This window comes from Cnephaeus nilssonii (assembly GCF_951640355.1).
Source record: "Cnephaeus nilssonii genome assembly, chromosome: 23".
Taxonomy (NCBI): domain Eukaryota; kingdom Metazoa; phylum Chordata; class Mammalia; order Chiroptera; family Vespertilionidae; genus Cnephaeus; species Cnephaeus nilssonii.
Window position 1 is genome coordinate 6,970,188 of NC_137094.1, and position 17,822 is coordinate 6,988,009.

Genomic DNA, 17,822 nt, shown 5'->3' on the forward strand with positions numbered 1-17,822 from the left:
TTGTCTTAGTGGATTAAGATGGTTCTGTGGTCTTTATATCCTATGAAATTACATGAACCAACTCCATTGAATTGGGAGATGTTATGTCCCCCATGTGCAAAAAGTTATGTTGTAATGATTAGATCCCCAAATATAACTGCCTTAGACCTCCCCTAGAGTAATTTGTCGGCCTCGCTCTGCGATCTCATGGATAAGAGCTTTGGGGACCCACACAGTACGGAATGGATGGCACACTCCATTGAGAAGTGCGCATCACGGTTCCTAAGTTAATTTTTACCTAAAGTGTTAATTTTCCCCTAGCAATGCCCATTGCTGAGCGGAACATCATTTGTCTCACGTTTCTCATAAACCCTACCTTAAGCACTCTTCAGGGGTAAATAGACTCGCAGGGAATGATAGCCGTTCATTTCATCAGGCCCGCTTACTGTTTCTGAGTGTGCTGTTTTGGTGCCATTATAACAATGTAGGATTATAATATAACATGTTTTCTTTTTTTCATTTCAAGTCCTTGAAATATTCCTTCCAGACAAAAGACCGTTTGTGTTTTGTGATGGAATATGTCAATGGGGGCGAGGTGAGTGACCGGTAAACCCAGCACCTGCATTTGCATGGTAATCCTGTCAGCCGTTTTATAAAGTTATGAAAATATAAGTTGTAATATCACAGCTCTCTGCTTTGTGGGAGGGCTTTGAGGAGCTCTTTCTACTATTCAGTAGATGGGAGCAAAGTAATTCCTAATGAAATGTAATGATTGTTTATATTTTTTAATAACTTCTTTCATATATTGGCCAATGTAATCATATTCTACATTTTTCTATATTTTTCAAGTGTAAAAAATTATCAAAAGTAAAATCATGAAGTCATTTAATTGTGAAAGTTAGAAATGTAGGATTTATGATGCTTTACGAAGTTCTTAGGTTTTTGTGAAAATTGCAACACACTATTTTACTCGTTGTAAACTCAGTGGAGTGAAAGATTATAGGACTCATTGGGATTGAGTTTTCCCTTTTTCTGTGTAGTAACCGTGACTGTATTTAAGAGATTTTAAGGGGTCTTGCAGTTTTAAAGAGAAATTCAATTAGTAGTATATTTCACCTATTCCCTTAGGCCTCATCCTTTCTCCTCCCTATTTTGATCAAAATCAATATGAGGGGAAAAATATAATTTACCGAAATAGTTCATTGAAAATCTTTCACATTGTGGGTTTTCTGAAGTAAATTTAAATTTAATAAGTAGGGGCTTGTATCTCACCGACCTTAAAAGTCTTATTTTCCAAAATAAATTTAAATCCTGTATAGAATCTTTCCTTCTGTAAATTATTGTAGGAATGAGTTCATGGCAAAATTCGCTTTTTTGGTGAGCACATTTGCGGTGCCTAGGCAGCGTAAGTTTACTATAATGTTTTAAGACGCTGTCCTTTCTACGAAGGAATTCATCATTTATCTTATAAGTGTGTTACAAATGAGACGATATAGTGGAAGACCTCAGTGCAAATAAACCCATGAGAGAAAGTGCTTTATGGGTGACCTAGCGTTTCGGGGAGGCCTTCAGTGAGGTCTCGGCGGGGGACCTGGTTGGAGACGCTATTCCAGGCCGAGGCGATGACCTGAGCAGGACCTCTGGTTGGTGAGCGCAGGACGAGAGCTTGAGCAGTGCGGTCATCGGAGCCCAGCTTTCTGAGCGGGGCTCTGACAGTCACATGCTCTCTGCGAACATACGAAGAAGATGGGTGTCACGGAATTGTATGGGATTAATATGTCTTAACAACCAAATAACTGGGCGTGGATAGAACGACAAATACCAACACTGGTTTTTGGTTGCAATCGGAGAATTAATTGATAGAGTGAACTTATGAAGAATTTATTGAGGGTAAGATTATAAACTTCGCTTTGAAAGGTTGGATGGATGGATGGATGCATGAGTAGATGACCAGGGGGGAGAATAATACAGGGAAAACTACAAACTGCTGCTAAGTTCTAAGAAAAGACACACGTGGAAATATCACAGAGGATGAACAGGGTCAGAACTGTGGCTACAGATCTAGAGCCCTTCCCGGGAAGGTGGTAAGTTAGGTTATGGAGGTGGATAATTTCTACTTCATGGGCTTAACTTGATGAAACCCCTGAGTTAGTATTTTCAGAACTGAAAATGCACCTGCCAGTTCCACTTCCTATATATCCTGAAGACATACTCACAAATGAATCATAGATAATTACCTTCATTGCAGCATTCTGTACCTTAAATGAACATTCATTAGAACACTGCTTAAACATATTGTATTATATTTATGCAGTGGAATACTTTATACCCATTAAAAAGAATGAGATGGCCCAATATGGGCTGATACAGAACAATTTCTAAGCTACATTATGAAGTGGAAAAAACAACAGAAAAGCGTAGCCAGATGATAAAGCAAGCCACCATTCATTGTGTTAAAGTAAGACTGCACCTGTGTGTGTGCACACTGACTGTCTGCAGCTACACACCGGGCCTTGATGCTGATCTTTAGGAAGATGAACTGAGTGGCTGGGACAGGGTGGGAGAAGACTTAATCACTTTTGTATTCTTGTGCAGCTTTTATTTTATGTCCCACAGATATATATTATTATTTTTAAAAGTGAAGGAAAGAAGATAGGCAGATGGATGGATGGATGGATGGATGGATGGATGGATGGATGGATGGATGGATGGATGGGTGGACGGGAGGATGGATGGATGGATGGCTGGATGGGTGGACGGGAGGATGGATGGATGGGTGGATGAATGGATGGATGGATGAGCAGGTGGGTGGAAGGATGGATGGGTAGATGACCAGGGGGGAGAATAATACAGAGAAAACCATAAACTGCAGCTAAATCTCAGAGAAACACTCTTGAATTAGAGAAGTCTCCTTACACAGTATCATATATTTACATCTCTTATAATAATTATCACATTGAATATCTCTTCCTAGAGGGAGCTAGCTAGCCGGGTCTTGTACTTTTATTATACACCTAGGGTACTTCTGAGATTAATTAATTCAAGATTGTCGAAAAAATTTTATGCACAGAAGCAGATTTTCAGACTAGCCAAATGGTTTTCTTTAGCATTGACACTCCTATAGTATTTCTCTTGTTTGGCATTTCTTCTCTTTTTTTCAGAATTTCTGTTTTGGGAATATATCATAAAAGATTAAATTATTTAATGTATTGAAGCAGGTGAACTGCTTCTGTATGTGATATATCATTTTAAAGTACATGGATAGTATAGCATTGCCGTGTGTGTGTGTGTGTGTGTGTGTGTGTGTGTATAATGAAAATTTAATTATTTTTATACAATTTTAGTAAAAATGGAAGTTTGTGTATGTAATCTCCCAATTCTTTCAGGTAATCAAATGCACTTACATATTTTAAGTGCACTTCATAAATACAGACAGTTATTTAATTTGTGGAACTTAATGGGATGATTTCGGTTCTTAAATGAATTGTTTCTGGGAAGGGAACCTGCTGGGAAACGCATGGCGATTGATTCACTTTTGGTTTTGCTTTAGGTTTGCCTTGTCGTTATTCTGCCCAGGGATGCTGCCTGGAAATGCAGAAAACTCATTTGCCGTAGAAAAATACCAACCAAAGTACTTAGCTGTTTGAAATCAGACTGAAATAGAAGTGAGGGGAGCTATGAACTCACACATACAACCCACAGCAACACCCATAGGTGCACCCAGTGGGGAACATGTGTGTGAGGCCTAGAGGGCTGAGCGGGAGAAGACTGTCCTGGCGGAAAGCGAGCTCAGGTGAATTTATGGTACTTACGCCAACAGCAGCATCCCAGCCCTCCTCACAGCCACCGTCCTCCCTGCGCTAGCCTTCTCTAATGGGCCCAGTGAAGTAATTACAACTAGCCCAGTTTTCACTCAACTCATACTTGTTGTCTGTTGACCTTTAACTAGCAATAGCATCCTTTCAGTCTATGTTCTGAATTTATCTTGAAATATAAATGCAGCAGTTGAGACATTTCTTTTCTTATACTTTCTTCACATGTTGGGAATATGTGGACTTCTTTCAGCCTAATGTACTGCACAGGAGATTAGCATGCGTTGGGCCAACCTTGGTATTATCACTATGTTTGCCAGTATTGTTTAAAGCACTAAATAAGCTTTTTTAAGATATATTTTTATTGATTTCAGAGAGGGAGGGAGGAGAAAGAGATAGAAGTATCAGTGATGAGAGAGAATCATTGATTGGCTGCCTCCTGCATGCCCCCCCCCCCCCTCCAGCAATTGGGGATTGAGCCTGCAACCTGGACATGTGCCCTGACCTGGAATGAACCATAACCTCCTGGTTCATAGGTTGATGCTCAAGTACTGAGCCACACTAGCAGGGCATAAATAATCTTGATATATGTGGATTCTGAATAAATACTGGTTGTGAGAAAAATCAACATATACTGACTTATAGGCTTGTCAGGATAATGGAGTCCCATCATAATTGCATTTAAGTTATATGAATTCAGAGAAATCGGCTCAGCAAGAGCTGGAGAAGCCTGAGGAGGATCCTGGGCAGAAGGAGCCGGATGAGAGAAGCCTTACCGATTAGGGGGAGTATGTTACGTAGGAGAGTGTGGAACAAGCATGTCAAACTCGCAGCCTGCGGGCCGCATGCCTCGTTTATTTGGCCCGTGTTAGCCTTTGAGTTTGACATGCTTGGTGTAGTCTATCCTGCGGGGTGACCACGGACAGTCTTCATTGGATTTCACATCTACTCGCTCCTGAGCAGAGAGCCATGGGCTCTTCCTTCTTCCTGGGCTGATACAAGGTGTGCCCTGGGCTGGAGCACAGCAGGGACAGGCTGGCTTGGAGCCCAGTAGATGAAGGTTATGAAAGTGAGTGCAGTGCAGCCTTAGGTGGGCAGTAAGTCAGCGTCCGTAGAAAACGTGTAAAAGCACTCATAATCACACTGCTGCTGGCATGGCCAGCCCGTGCTCTTTTTGCAGCTTAGGTATTACCAAGTTCACGTGAGCAGAAAAATATCCGGGGAGGGGGAGGGGGGGTGTAAACTGAAAGCCGACTAAGGCGTGGTCATCGTTCAGCTGGGTTTAGAGCGTCTCCACTTAGGACTGTGCCCCAGCACCTTCCTCTGGCTGCATTGCTCATGGGCCTGCACGTGGGCCTCTGTGGCTCTCTCTCAAGCTGAGATCTCTTGGAAGTTAAGAGACTCTTAGGAGGTAAAGGAAGATCATTACGTAGAAACGTTATTCATCTGATAAGTTCTTCACGTTCTGTCTGTATTCTTGATGTGGATACAAATGATCCTAACACTTTCACTCACTCACTGTTCCTGTCCGTATTGTGTTCATTTGACACTATTAATTTATTTGATAGAAATCCGTTTTATTTTGTGCCTGTGCCTTTCAGTTTCATGCCCGCCTTGAGCTCCTCTCCTGCTTATTTCGGATTCTCATTATTGGGCTGGCGTTCTGTCTGCTGCGAACCAGACTCCTCTCGTTTTAAATGTGCATAAGGCAGCAGTGCTGGCAGTCGGCATTCTGGTCCTAGTTACTAATTTATGGAGGTGTGATTTGGGTGGGTTTTGAATTAAAAGTATCATTTCATATTCATAGTGATGATTTTTTTATACTTTACTAAATTTATAGATATATAAATAACTTTATTGTCAGGAGTCTGACAAGCTAACTTCTTTACGAACTATTTTAGTTATTATGCTCTATAGGCTATATCAGAATTCTTATTGCTTTTTCCCAAACCTTTTTCAAAAATTCCCAAGTCAAGGTTGCATTATAATATTGACATTATCAGATAAAGTTCAAGGCCAAATAAAGTGGGGAATATTTTAGTGTATACTTTTATATTTCAAAGCTGTTTGCCTAAAATAAATCATTAAACCAATATATCGATGCATGTAAAGTAATAATGCAAAGACGTAGCCAGCCTTAATTTTTAAGATGCTGATTTTCATATCTAGAATACCAGATAAGGTGAGCAGAACTGCAGGAGCTAACTAGGCGTTTGTCTATTTCCGTTATTCCTCTCCGTGTGGTTACGGCACAGCAGGGAAATCTCAGGGGGGTCAGACTTCTTGGCACCAAGGCCGATTACCCCAGAGTGAGTGTTTCACAGAAGCTGCAATGGAATATAATTGGGGACCACAAAGAGAAAAGGCAGGACAATGGAGCATAACATCTGTACTAATAAAAGGGTAATATGCTAATTAGACCAGACATCTTCCTGATGTCCTTCTGGACAAAGTCACGGTGGCAGGGGCCGAGACAGAGGCGGTTAGGGGTGATCAGGCCGACAGGGGAGGGCAGTTAGGGGAGATCAGGCTGGCAGGGGAGCAGTCAGGGGCATCAGGCCGGCAAGCAGAGTGGTTAGAGACCATCAGGCAGGCAGGCAGGTAAGCGGCTAGGAGCCAGCGGTCCCGGATGTCCGACTGCCAGTTTAGGACCGTGGGATTGGGCCTAAACCAGCAGTTGGACATCTCCCGAGGGGTTCCAGATTGGAGAGGGTGCAAGCCAGGCTGAGGGACCCCTCCCACCCCCATGCATGAATTTTGTGCACTGGGCCTCTAGTATTTTAATATGAGAAAGTATAATCCCCAAGCAGTTTGTAGTCATTTGTGTTCTTCATCTTTTACTTGGCATAATACTTTTTAAACTAATCAGTATTGTTGTATATATCAGTAGTTTTTTTCTGTGGCTTTACAGCATTAAGTGGATATATCTTAATGTGAGTGTACAGTAATTAGTAGATAGACAGTTGGGTTCTTTGAAATTGGGGGTTATTATTAAAAAAGCATCTGTGAATATTGCAGTATAAATCTTTGTGTGAACATGCAGTCTCAGTTATCATAACTAATAAAATGGTACTATGCAAATTACCATCACTCCGCTACGCCCACGATTGGGCCGGCTGGAGGCGCGGGGGGCGGGACTCAGGGTGGCCGATTGGCTGGCAGTAGGAGTGGGGGGCGGGGACTCGTGAGTCCCCGACCCCCACTCCTCCCTCCGCCGGCCGGCGCTGCGGAAGGACCCATGGGGCCGGCGGAAGACGCTGGTGGCGGAACTCGGGGTGGCCGATTGCGTGGCTACTGGCACCAGTTTTCCGCCAGCAGCAGTTTTCCTCTGGCCACCCGCTGATCAGAGCGCCTCCCGATCGGTGGCCGATCGTGCTGGCGGGAGGCGCTCTGATCGGTGGGTGGCCAGAGGAAAACTGCTGGCGGAAAACTGGTGCTGGCAGCCAGGTGAAGGAAAAGTATTGCACGAAACTTCGTGCAACGGGCTCCTAGTGTTAGATAAACACCTAGGAATGCAATTTCTGTGTCACTTGGTATGTTCAACTTCAGAAGAAACTGTCAATTTGTCTGTCCCACTTTGCATATCCAGAGTGTTACTTAACATCATCGTCACCTTTGGAGTGGTTAGTTTATTAAAAGTTTACCCGTTCCAGTGGGTGTGCAGTGGTATATTATAGTTTCATTTTGAATTTCCTGAACAACCAATGATATTAACATCATTTTTTTTTGTGCTGATTTCCATTTGCATATCTTCTTTATTGAAGTATCTGTTAAAATATTTTGTCCAGCTGAAACCGGTTTGGCTCAGTGGATAGAGCGTCGGCCTGCGGACTGAAGCGTCCCGGGTTCAATTCCGGTCAAGGGCATGTACCTTGGTTGCGGGCACATCCCCAGTGGGGGGTGTGCAGAAGGCAACTGATCGATGTTTCTCTCTCATCTATGTTTCTGGCTCTCTATCTCTCTCCCTTCCTCTCTGTAAAAAATCAATAATAAAAAAATATATATATTTTGTCCATTTTTTAATTGGACTGTTTGTCTTTTTAATATTGAGTAGTCAGACTTATTCTAGTATATTCTAGACACACATGCTTCATTATATATATGTCTTACAAATATTTTCTCCCAATCTGTGGTTTGCCTTTTCATTTTTTAATGGGGAACATTTTTCCAGTGTATATTGTTGGTTAAATTAAAAAATAAATATTTTTATTGAAATATACATTTTATTTTCTTTATTTTCTTTATTGATTAAGGTATTAGATATGTGTCCTTATCCCCCTCTTGCCCCTCATCCCCCCACTCATGCCCTCACCCCCCTGGTGTCTGTGCATGCATGCAAGTCCTTTGGTGTATATATATACATTTTGTTTTTTTGCAACACACCAGAATACATAATTTACATTCAGTAAACTTCATCACTTTTAAGTCTAACATTTAGTGAGTTTTGACAAATGTGTAAAGTAGTTTACCATCATCACAATAATAATACAGAACATCTGTATCGCCCTAACTCATCTTTCATGCCCCTTTGACATCAGTCCCACCTCTGCCTTGGAAACCACGGTTGGGTTTTCTTTCTTTCAAGTGTCTTTTGAAGGACACAACTTACAAATTAGGTGAAATACAGTCTATCAGTGTTTTTCCTTTGTGGTTTATGAATTTTGTGTTTGATTTAAAACATCTTTAGCTAACCCAAATTTGTTAACATTTTCTGTTTTCTTCTAGAAGTGTTAATAGTTTTACCACTTACATTGAGGTCTGATGCTTTAGTAGTTTGTGTGTTTCCAGGAATTTGTCGATTTCGTCAAAATTTTAAAATGTATTGCCTAGTATTATTAATAATATTCACTTATGATTGCCTTAGTGTCTCTAGGTAGGATCAGTAGCTGACTTCTGTCTTTTATCACTAACTTTGTATTTTGTGTCTTTTTTTATTTCCAATAAGTCTTCCTAAAAGTTGGTAATTTTTATTGATATTTTTTAGCTTTAGATTTCATTTATTTTTCTTCTATAAATTTTGGGTTGTCAATTTCATTGATTTTTTTGCTCTTTATTATTTCCTTTTTTCTGGTTACTTTAGGTTTGATTTGTTTTGCCTTCTTTTTCTCTTAATGTGGAAACTGAAAGCATTTATTTAAACCTGTTATTTTTTATAAGTATTTAATGTTATAAGCATTCCTGTAGGCACCAATTTTTATGTTATATTTATATATATGTAAATATTTGTAGCATATGTTAATGTTATATGTTTTGCATGTTGTTTTATATGTTATATCTGTCATTCTTTTCCCAAATTGTCTAATTTCTCTTTTCATGTTTTCAACTAATAGACTATTTAAAGGTGTATTGTTTCATTTCCAAATACTTGAGGGTTTCCATATATCTGTTTAACTTGTAGTTTGTGTTTAGAGAATATATTGTATAGTTGCTATCCTTTTAAATTTATGGGGATGTGGTTTTTGGTCCAGAATGTGATCTGACTGGTGCATGTGCCGTGTTGTTAGAAAGGACATGTATTCTGGTGTGTTGCGGGGGGGTGACCTATGAATGGTGGTCAAGTCGTTTGATAATAAAATGTTGTTCAATTGTCCCATTCCCTTACTAATTTTATGTCTCCATTTTAAAAAAAATATTGAGAGTGCTGTTGAAATCTCCAACCCAAATTGTGGATTTATCTATTTTTCCTTTCATTTTCTTATATGGCGCCTATAGTTAGTTCATACTTCTGATTCATACTTAAATCCTATCTTATAATTTCTGCCTTTTAAATTTGGAGTATTCAGTGTGACCATAGAAAACCTGTGGCATACACGTTGCTATTCTTTTATTTCTCCCATCTGTTCTTTGTTCCTTTTTTAGGAAATCTCTTGCTGCCTTCTCCTGTGTTGACTGTTCTTGCTGGTTTTCATTTTAGATACACTTTTGGGTTAGCTCTGATGCTTTGTCTTGTTTTGATAATGGTAGTATTTAACAACGATTTGTTGAATTCCTGTCCAGTTCTAGACCCTGAGAAGGCAGCTGGACTTATATAACAGTCATTCTCCTATGTGGCTCATTCTATGCGATTATAAAGAAGGCTTTAAATGAAATTTCTTGTCAGTGAAATAATTTACACATTTGTTGTCTCAAATTAATAGAAACTGTACTTAGAATAATAGGTGATATGCTTTAGAGACAGATGACCTAAGTTTGAATCTCAACTCTACCATTTAATAGTTATGTGATGCTAGACAAGTTTCATAACGTCTCTAAGCCTTAGTTTCTTCATTTGTATGATGGACATAATAATTGTGCCTATTTTATAAGGTTGTTTTAAGGATTAAATGATATAATGCATGTAACTTGGCACAGTATCAGTTAAATAGCAGCTCTCAAAAATAGTGCCTATAGTAATAGTAATAACTTATATTTACATATCACCTGTAATATGGAGATAGCATTATACAGCTTTTATGATTGTTGTTAGAATGTAATGCTCAAAAAGTAATGTTTATTATTTTTATTGTATTGATATTAAACATTTCACAAATATCTGAGATATTTTATATATATGCTAATAGATTTAAATATTTTAAATTGCCTTGATAATATTTGTCCTTTTAAAAGTATATTTTATTCTATAAACGAATCTATTAATATTTGAAGTGATAGAACTGAGCAAACTCTAGTTTAATCTTGTTAATACAATTTTAATAAAATATTTTACTAGAAATAATTTTAATTATAGAAGTAGATTTGGAATTAAAATTATTTGTAAAATAAGAACTATTTTTTATACTTATCACATTAGTAAATATTTTCATTCGGTGACTTTTAATCCCAGAAACTTTTCTTAACTTTTCTCTTTAATAATTGCCCCTTACAGATATTGGGATCTCGTTGGTGATCTAGAATTGCTTGTACATTTTCAGACTTGTAGGAAGAGGGCAAGATGTAGAGGGAAAGGTACTTAGCTGGTAATATATAGCTAACACAGTTACTACTGAACTAGTATTTTAGGGTTCAGTTGCCCTGTACCATTTAAATTGTATTTTAAGAAATTTTATATTGAACTGTCATTAAAATATGGCATTTGTATCTCATGTCTATATCACTATTCTTTCTGAAACTTCAAAAACCAAGTGTAAATTTACATTACTATGCATTAATTTTTCTGTGTGAAATTCATGGAAACTGAGCTCAGCTTGCAAAAAGAACAGACATTATCAGGAAGATGACTTAATATGAATTACCTGCTAAATGTAAGAATAAGTTTGTTTGATCTTATAACAGTAATTATTTAAATGTTTATTTTATACTGTAACTAATATTATTCCAATTGTGTAGGCCAATAGTATTTGCTAGGGACTGAATATTTGTTTTTCTCCAAAAACTCATATTAAAACCTAATCCCCAATATGATACCACTTGGAAGTGGGCCTTTGGGAGGTGATTAGGTCATGAGGGTGGGGCCCTCATGAATGGGATTAGTGCCCTTATCAAAGAGAACTCAGTTCACTCTCCCTGTCGTCCATCTGTCACCTGAGGACTCTACAAAGACAACCAGCCATGAACCCAGAAGCAGGTTCTCACCTGACAGTGAATCTGCTGGTGCCTTGATCTTGGACTTCCCAGCCTCCAGAACTGTGAGAAATACATTTCTTTTGTTTATAAGCCACTCAAGTGTGTGGTGTTCTGTTATTGCAGTCAGAGCAGACGAAGACAGTATTGCTGATTAGCTTCCCTGTGAGTGAGCTAGACCCATTCTTTTCATCTTGGGTCTTTTTGTAAACCCCAGGGCTGTGTTAAGCAGCTTTATTTCACAGACTGCCGTTTCTCATTGCTTAATTAATTAGTTGTCTTTAGGATACTCGGGTTCCAATTTCAGTTTATATTATGATCATGAATGCAATGATTGAAATTAGTGAGACTTGCATTGAGCTTACTTTGCTATTCTCTAGCTACCAATCTTTTCCAAAGGAATAACTGCGTAGGCAGTATTTGCAAGAAAAATAGGATCATTGAGTTTAAATCTAAGACCGCAGTGATCATTCCCAGGTCATTTTTTAAGTCCAGATCTTTCTTTTGGGGGAAATTTGTTGCATTAAAACTATTAACTATTTTTCTTTTCAAAACATAGCAACTTATTGTCAAAATAAGCATTCTTGGGTTTGTGACAAAATACAGACTTGTATATTAATAGGTTAAAATAATCTATTTACATTACTGTATTTCTACAGCATGGCTAAGCTCAACATAAAAAAAAATGTAGTCCTTGCTTAAAGGAACTTAAATTTCTAAAAATAATGCTCCTAGCTTGAGCAGCAAGTAGCTTATTATTTTTAAATAAAAACAAAGTTGTTCAGTTACTGTTTATGATTTCTTGAAGTTTCTAATAAAAATACTGAACCTTCAAAACCTTATAAATAATTCTTTGGGAAGTAGCTTGGATTTAATTTTTCTCTTTGCAATACATATTTATTAAGCCCGTAATATGTGCCGCCTATGGGGCGTGGTGCTGAGGAAGCAAAGCTACAGAGTACTTGCAAAGCTTTTCCCCTCCCCTGTGCCTCTGCCAGACAAATAATAATAATAATAATAGTAAATAGGGTATTAAATTTGTCATGAGCCTAAATGAGTAGTAGGATACACAATGCATTTATTAGAAACCATTTTGTAATTTTTATTGTAAAAGAGACAACAATGCGTATTCATTGCAGAGAACATCAAAAAGCCAAATAGTTGTTTCAGTTCAATTAAAAAATATTTATTGGTTGCTTAGTACAGCCAGTTACTGTGTGTGTGCTCAGTACTTACTGTATGATGTGAACAAGACGGATGGTCTCCACATAGAAGGAAAACGTAGTGTGCTGGGGAGCAGCTATTAAGCAAGTACAAGTAACTTTCAAGTTATAAAACAAGATAAAAACTACTCTAAATCTCACCATCTAGCAATAACTGCTGTTTCCGTGTTAATACATTTTCCTGTTTTTATACTTACATATATTTTCATTTTATTTAATTTCATAAAATACACCCTCATCATCTACTCATTAATTATGTAGATGTACTATAATTTATTAAATTCCTACCAAATTTTTGACCATTTAGATTGTTCCCATTACTTAGGTATGTATAATCGACATACAGTAAGATGGACTCACTTATGTGACTTTTGACAAATATCTGTACATGGAGTCCTCATTACAATAAAGATACAGAATATTCTTGTTGCCTCAGAAAGTTCTGGGGCGCCTCTGCCATCAGCCTTCCTGCCCCATCCCCTCCCCCCTGCCCCCCCCACCCCCCACCCCCCCAGCATCCACAGGAGGCCCGAGGCAGCCAGTGATCCGCTCTCTGACACTGAAGACTTGATTCACCGTCTCTAACATTTCTCAGCGACGGAGTCAGACAGCACACACTCTGTTGTGTCTGCTCCTTGCCTCGGCCTTATGTTTGGAGCTGATGCATTTGGTTGCATTTCTCAGTAGTTCGCCTTTGTTGCTGAGTCACCATCCATATGTATGGCTTGGCTCCACCAACATTTGCTCATCTGTCCGCTGGTGCTGGACATTTGGGTTGTCATATTTCCTATAAATATTCAATTTCATTTTTATCGCTGCTATTCCATGGAGTTGAGTCTACCAGGGTTTCCTTTTATGTTTTGTTCCATTTCTTTTCTGCTTGGAAAATCTCTCATCCTGAGATCTGAAAACTATTGATTCATATTTTCAACTTTTTAAAAAAAGTAGCGTCCTATTTTATATTTAACTATCTGAAATGTATGTTGTTAGGGTGTGAGATGAAAATTCAATTTTACTTTTCTCCAAATTTGACCACCTATTGTATCACCATTTATTAGTCATTTTTTTCTCATCTACTTTGGCACACATCGTCATCATCAATGTTATCAGATACCAAATTTTTTAAAATAACCAGATTCTGGCTGTCTGATTTTATCGATCTTTTCGTTGGTGTGCCTCTTCCATATGAATTGTAGCTTTACAGTATAGTATCGCTCCATTTCTTTAGGCAGAAGTTTCCCTGAAAGCATTACTTAATACGCTGTAGCAGAAATCTTCCATTTCAGTAATATGTTGGCTCATCTCATCCATTTTTTCCTGAAGGCGTCACGTACCATTTCTGCCTTTACATCCTCTTCTGAGCCCATGTAAGTATGACATCTCTTCCCGGGAAGGTAACAAATGACCTCATTCCTGTGCCTGGTAAAGGCGAATTCCTTCTGGAAACTTGCTTTTCCTTCATTCTTCCAGTACCTTCTTCTTCCTCTTACACTGCTAGGACTCCGCCTCAGCGTCCTGCTCCCTCTCCTGTACTCGTGTGTGGTGGTTCCTAAGATTCTGAGCTTCTTCTATGTTCACTTTCTACTGAATTCCTGGGCTATCGCGTGCCGCCTTGGTTGTAACAATATCTTTCTATAAATGACTCTCATGTCTACCTCTACACCCTCGGGCCCACTTTCAAAGCTGTGGTATCAAATGCGTCTTTATATGTTAACAGGTCAAACAAGATCCATTGCTCCTCTGTCCCCGTTTTCTTCCTCAACACTGCTGGCTGTAACATCCACTCAGTCGTCCAAGGAAACCCCAACATTGTTACTCTCTCCCTTGACCCCAACATTGTTACTCTCTCCCCCCCCAAAATCGGATTTGGCAATTAAGAGGTTCTTGGTTATCTTAACAAGAATAAGTCCCATAAAGTAGCAAGGGCAGACTCGGTGGACAGCAGATTGAGAAATAAATAGAATTCTCCCAAGGGTGCAAGCAAGTTCCCTCTGGAATTTTGACTCTTGAGCTGCTGCGGTTGAGGTCCCTCAGCTGTCATTCAGCTCGTGTGTACCTTCTGATATTGTCAGATATTGTCTGACATGCTCATTCACTAATTTCAGTGTGCTCTCTATTTTATAACCACCGTACTGTTAGAATTGCTCATGTCGCCGGCTGTGCTAACCAAATCGTGATGTCCTTGCGGAGTGCCACCACGTTCTCTCATTGTGTCAGCTTTTCACCCAATTCCGCTAACAGGTGCTCAGTGATGTTCCTGTTGCACTTTACGCAGTGTTCACCTGACTGTAGTCTCAGATCTGGTTAATTGATGCTCCAGTTGCTGCCAGAGTTGTTGTTTAGTTATGCTAATTGTTTTAATCCCAAATTCTTTGACGCTTCTTATCTCAGAATAAATCTCGACCCCCATATCTTGGCAGTCAAGGTCTTCAAAGATGTGGCCTCATCCTTTTTTTTTTTTTTTTAAATATATTTTATTGATTTTTTACAGAGAGGAAGGGAGAGGGATAGAGAGTTAGAAACATTGATGAGAGAGAAACATCGATCGGCTGCCTCCTGCACACCCCCTACTGGGGATGTGCCCGCAACCAAGGTACATGCCCTTGACCGGAATCGAACCTGGGACCTTTCAGTCTGCAGGCCGACGCTCTATCCACTGAGCCAAACCGGTTTCGGCCTCATCCTTTTTTTACTAAAATCCTGGCATTGCCTGGAACGTGGGTTATTCTTCAGCTGGGTGTGTTCCTTGCGTGTGTTTTCTTGCCATTGTTTTATTTTTCTTTTTAGAATTAACTCTTTATCAAGCATTGATTAGTTAACTGCTGTGTGCAGGTACTGTACGAGGCTGTGTTAGAAATACAAAGATGGCTACAACTTGAATAGCGATCTCTGATAGGCTTCAATATAAGATTCTCCATTTGCTAAAAGTTCTATCCTTATTTGTGATGTCTCCTCAGATCATCTCAGTGAAGATTAATCATCCTTTGCCTCCAAATCACTTTTAATATCAGAAGTAGATAACGTGTCACAGCTCTCTTGGATTTTATCTCTGCATGTGTCTCCTCCTTTGAGGTGAATGTCTTGAGGTCAGGGATTGTCTCTGTCATTAAGTATGTTCTCTCTTCTCTTCCCCGTGCCAACACGGGGACTTTAAAATAATTGATTGGAAACTTGGCTCCCAGCCAAGAAATGTGCATCGAGTTAGGTAGAAAGGCAGGAGAGAGCTGTATGACCACAGCCAAGGACGTGCTTCAGGAGAGGACAAGGGGTGATGTCTAAGCTCCAGAACAGGAAGGAGGGGTCCGGACTGGAAGGGATCAGATTTGGCAATTAAGAGGTTCTTGGTTATCTTAACAAGAGTAAGTCCCCTAAAGTAGCAAGGGCAGACTCGGAGGACAGCAGATTGAGAAATAAATAGAATTCTCCTTAAGTAAAAATTTTAGCATCTATTTTTTATGGAAATTGGCTGGGAGACAAATCGAAGATATGTGTGGTCTAAATAAAGATCTAGAATCCCGCATGCATTATATTGATGTAGGGAGCATCCATAAGTTTTGTACCGTAGATGAGTGGGTAGTAGGTTTGATGTTATTTTAAGAAAATTTGTAAATTTAACCACTATTTTCATTCCATTAGAACACTACCATAAACCTACAAATCTACATAGAGGGCCCAGGTTCATTCATCAGAGTTAGTGATACTTTGTATAAAGCATGGCAGAAATTATTTTGACCCAGAAATTATTCAGAATGGTTTTACTGATCCATGTTTCTGTCTACTCACTGTCCTTATTTGAATGGTAATGCATTGTGTAGATATGCCTGTTTATATGCATTACATATTATAACACATAATATATGTTATATATATATGTGCTTATATAAAGTAAATGTATTTTTAAAAACATCCCTGAGGAATTGTTACACATTAGTTTGATTTTTGGCATAGTGTATTGGATTCTTGGTCTGACACAGTTAACACTTCTGCATTGAGAATGCCTTTTATATTTGATGGTGTGTCATAGATTTTATTTGCCTTTTTATTGACTTTTTTTTCTTACTTGGTGTAAACATGAAATAATGATAGAGTCCCAGTCAGTAGCGTCTTGGAGTTGATAAAATAGGGCGATATGATAGAGCGTTAAAGCTTAGAGACCATTGGCCTACTAGTTTAGCTTTGCTTTGGCGATAGGTACATGATATTGCCTGTCTCTTTATTGTGACAGTGGGCTAGGCACAAAGCTTATGTCAATACAATGACAGACTCCTCAGTGGAGGTGGAGGTGGGAAAGGGAGGACGGAACCTTAGGGCACCTCGTGTTGTCACCCGAGTTGTGGTTTGGTGTGCGAGGCACAAATGTAGTTAACTGGGCCAGTTAGAAACTTGTGGAAGTGCTGGGAGTCACTCATCCGGGGGGAGGTATCGCTGATCTCTGATCTTGCAGTCAGGAACACCCTGACGGACGGGCCCACTTCTACCATCACAGACGTGTGTGAAGCGTCTGCCGTGACACCTGGCAGTGTACTCAGCACGTCAACAAGCGCTCCTGCTCCGGGCTTTCTTTGTCCAGTGAGATAGTCCCACAGGGTCCGTCTGCCGGAAGCCTGCTCCTTCTCTTCATGGTCCAACTGGGAGATGGGAGAGGCAGCTTAGAGAGAGCTGACTGAGTGGGGGGCTGGGTGCTTGGCCACAGAGGGCTCCCAACAAACACTTGTCTGCTGCCGAGTGGTGTTTAGCTGAGGAATGGCTGGGCTTATTATTGTTCACGTGTTTGTATGAGAAAAGAGTGGTGCTGTGGCTCATTTTGAAAACAAAGAATAGCCATTGAGAATTACAGGGGGGCTGACGGGAGCTTCTCAGAGCGCTGTGGACATCACTGAAGTAAAAACGTAACGCCTTCCCGCTTCTCACCATAGAAAACACGGACGCAGACTGTGGGGACGTTTGTAGAGGCAGCGTGCCGACTCAGCAGTCGTAGAACAGAACGAGTCCACACAGACCAGCTTCAGCAAACCCGCAGTCCTCCCTCTGAAGTCAGATGTAAATCGGATCATTAAATAGAGCGACTGCATTGCTGCTCGTGTGCATTTAGTTCAATAATGTCTCCACGCCTGGTCCTGGGAAGGGGGGAGCAGCCGTAGAGCGAGGGGGAAACGTGGGAACCCATGGCGCCTCCCTCTTCCTCCGGTAACGGGAGGTTAAATGGGGAGCACGCAGAATGCCTTCCGCAAGACGGGTGTATTGATTA

General features: G+C 39.8%; 1 protein-coding gene across 2 annotated transcripts in view; it reads left to right on the top strand.

Annotated features, from left to right (window-relative positions):
* Nucleotides 1-17,822, top strand: part of AKT3 (AKT serine/threonine kinase 3) — a 211,931-nt gene that overhangs the window by 157,449 nt on the left and 36,660 nt on the right. For both annotated transcript variants that reach the window (XM_079763614.1, XM_079763615.1), the window contains one exon: nucleotides 506-574. In XM_079763614.1, coding sequence (XP_079619740.1) covers nucleotides 506-574 — 69 coding nt within the window. The remainder of the gene's footprint in view (nucleotides 1-505; nucleotides 575-17,822) is intronic.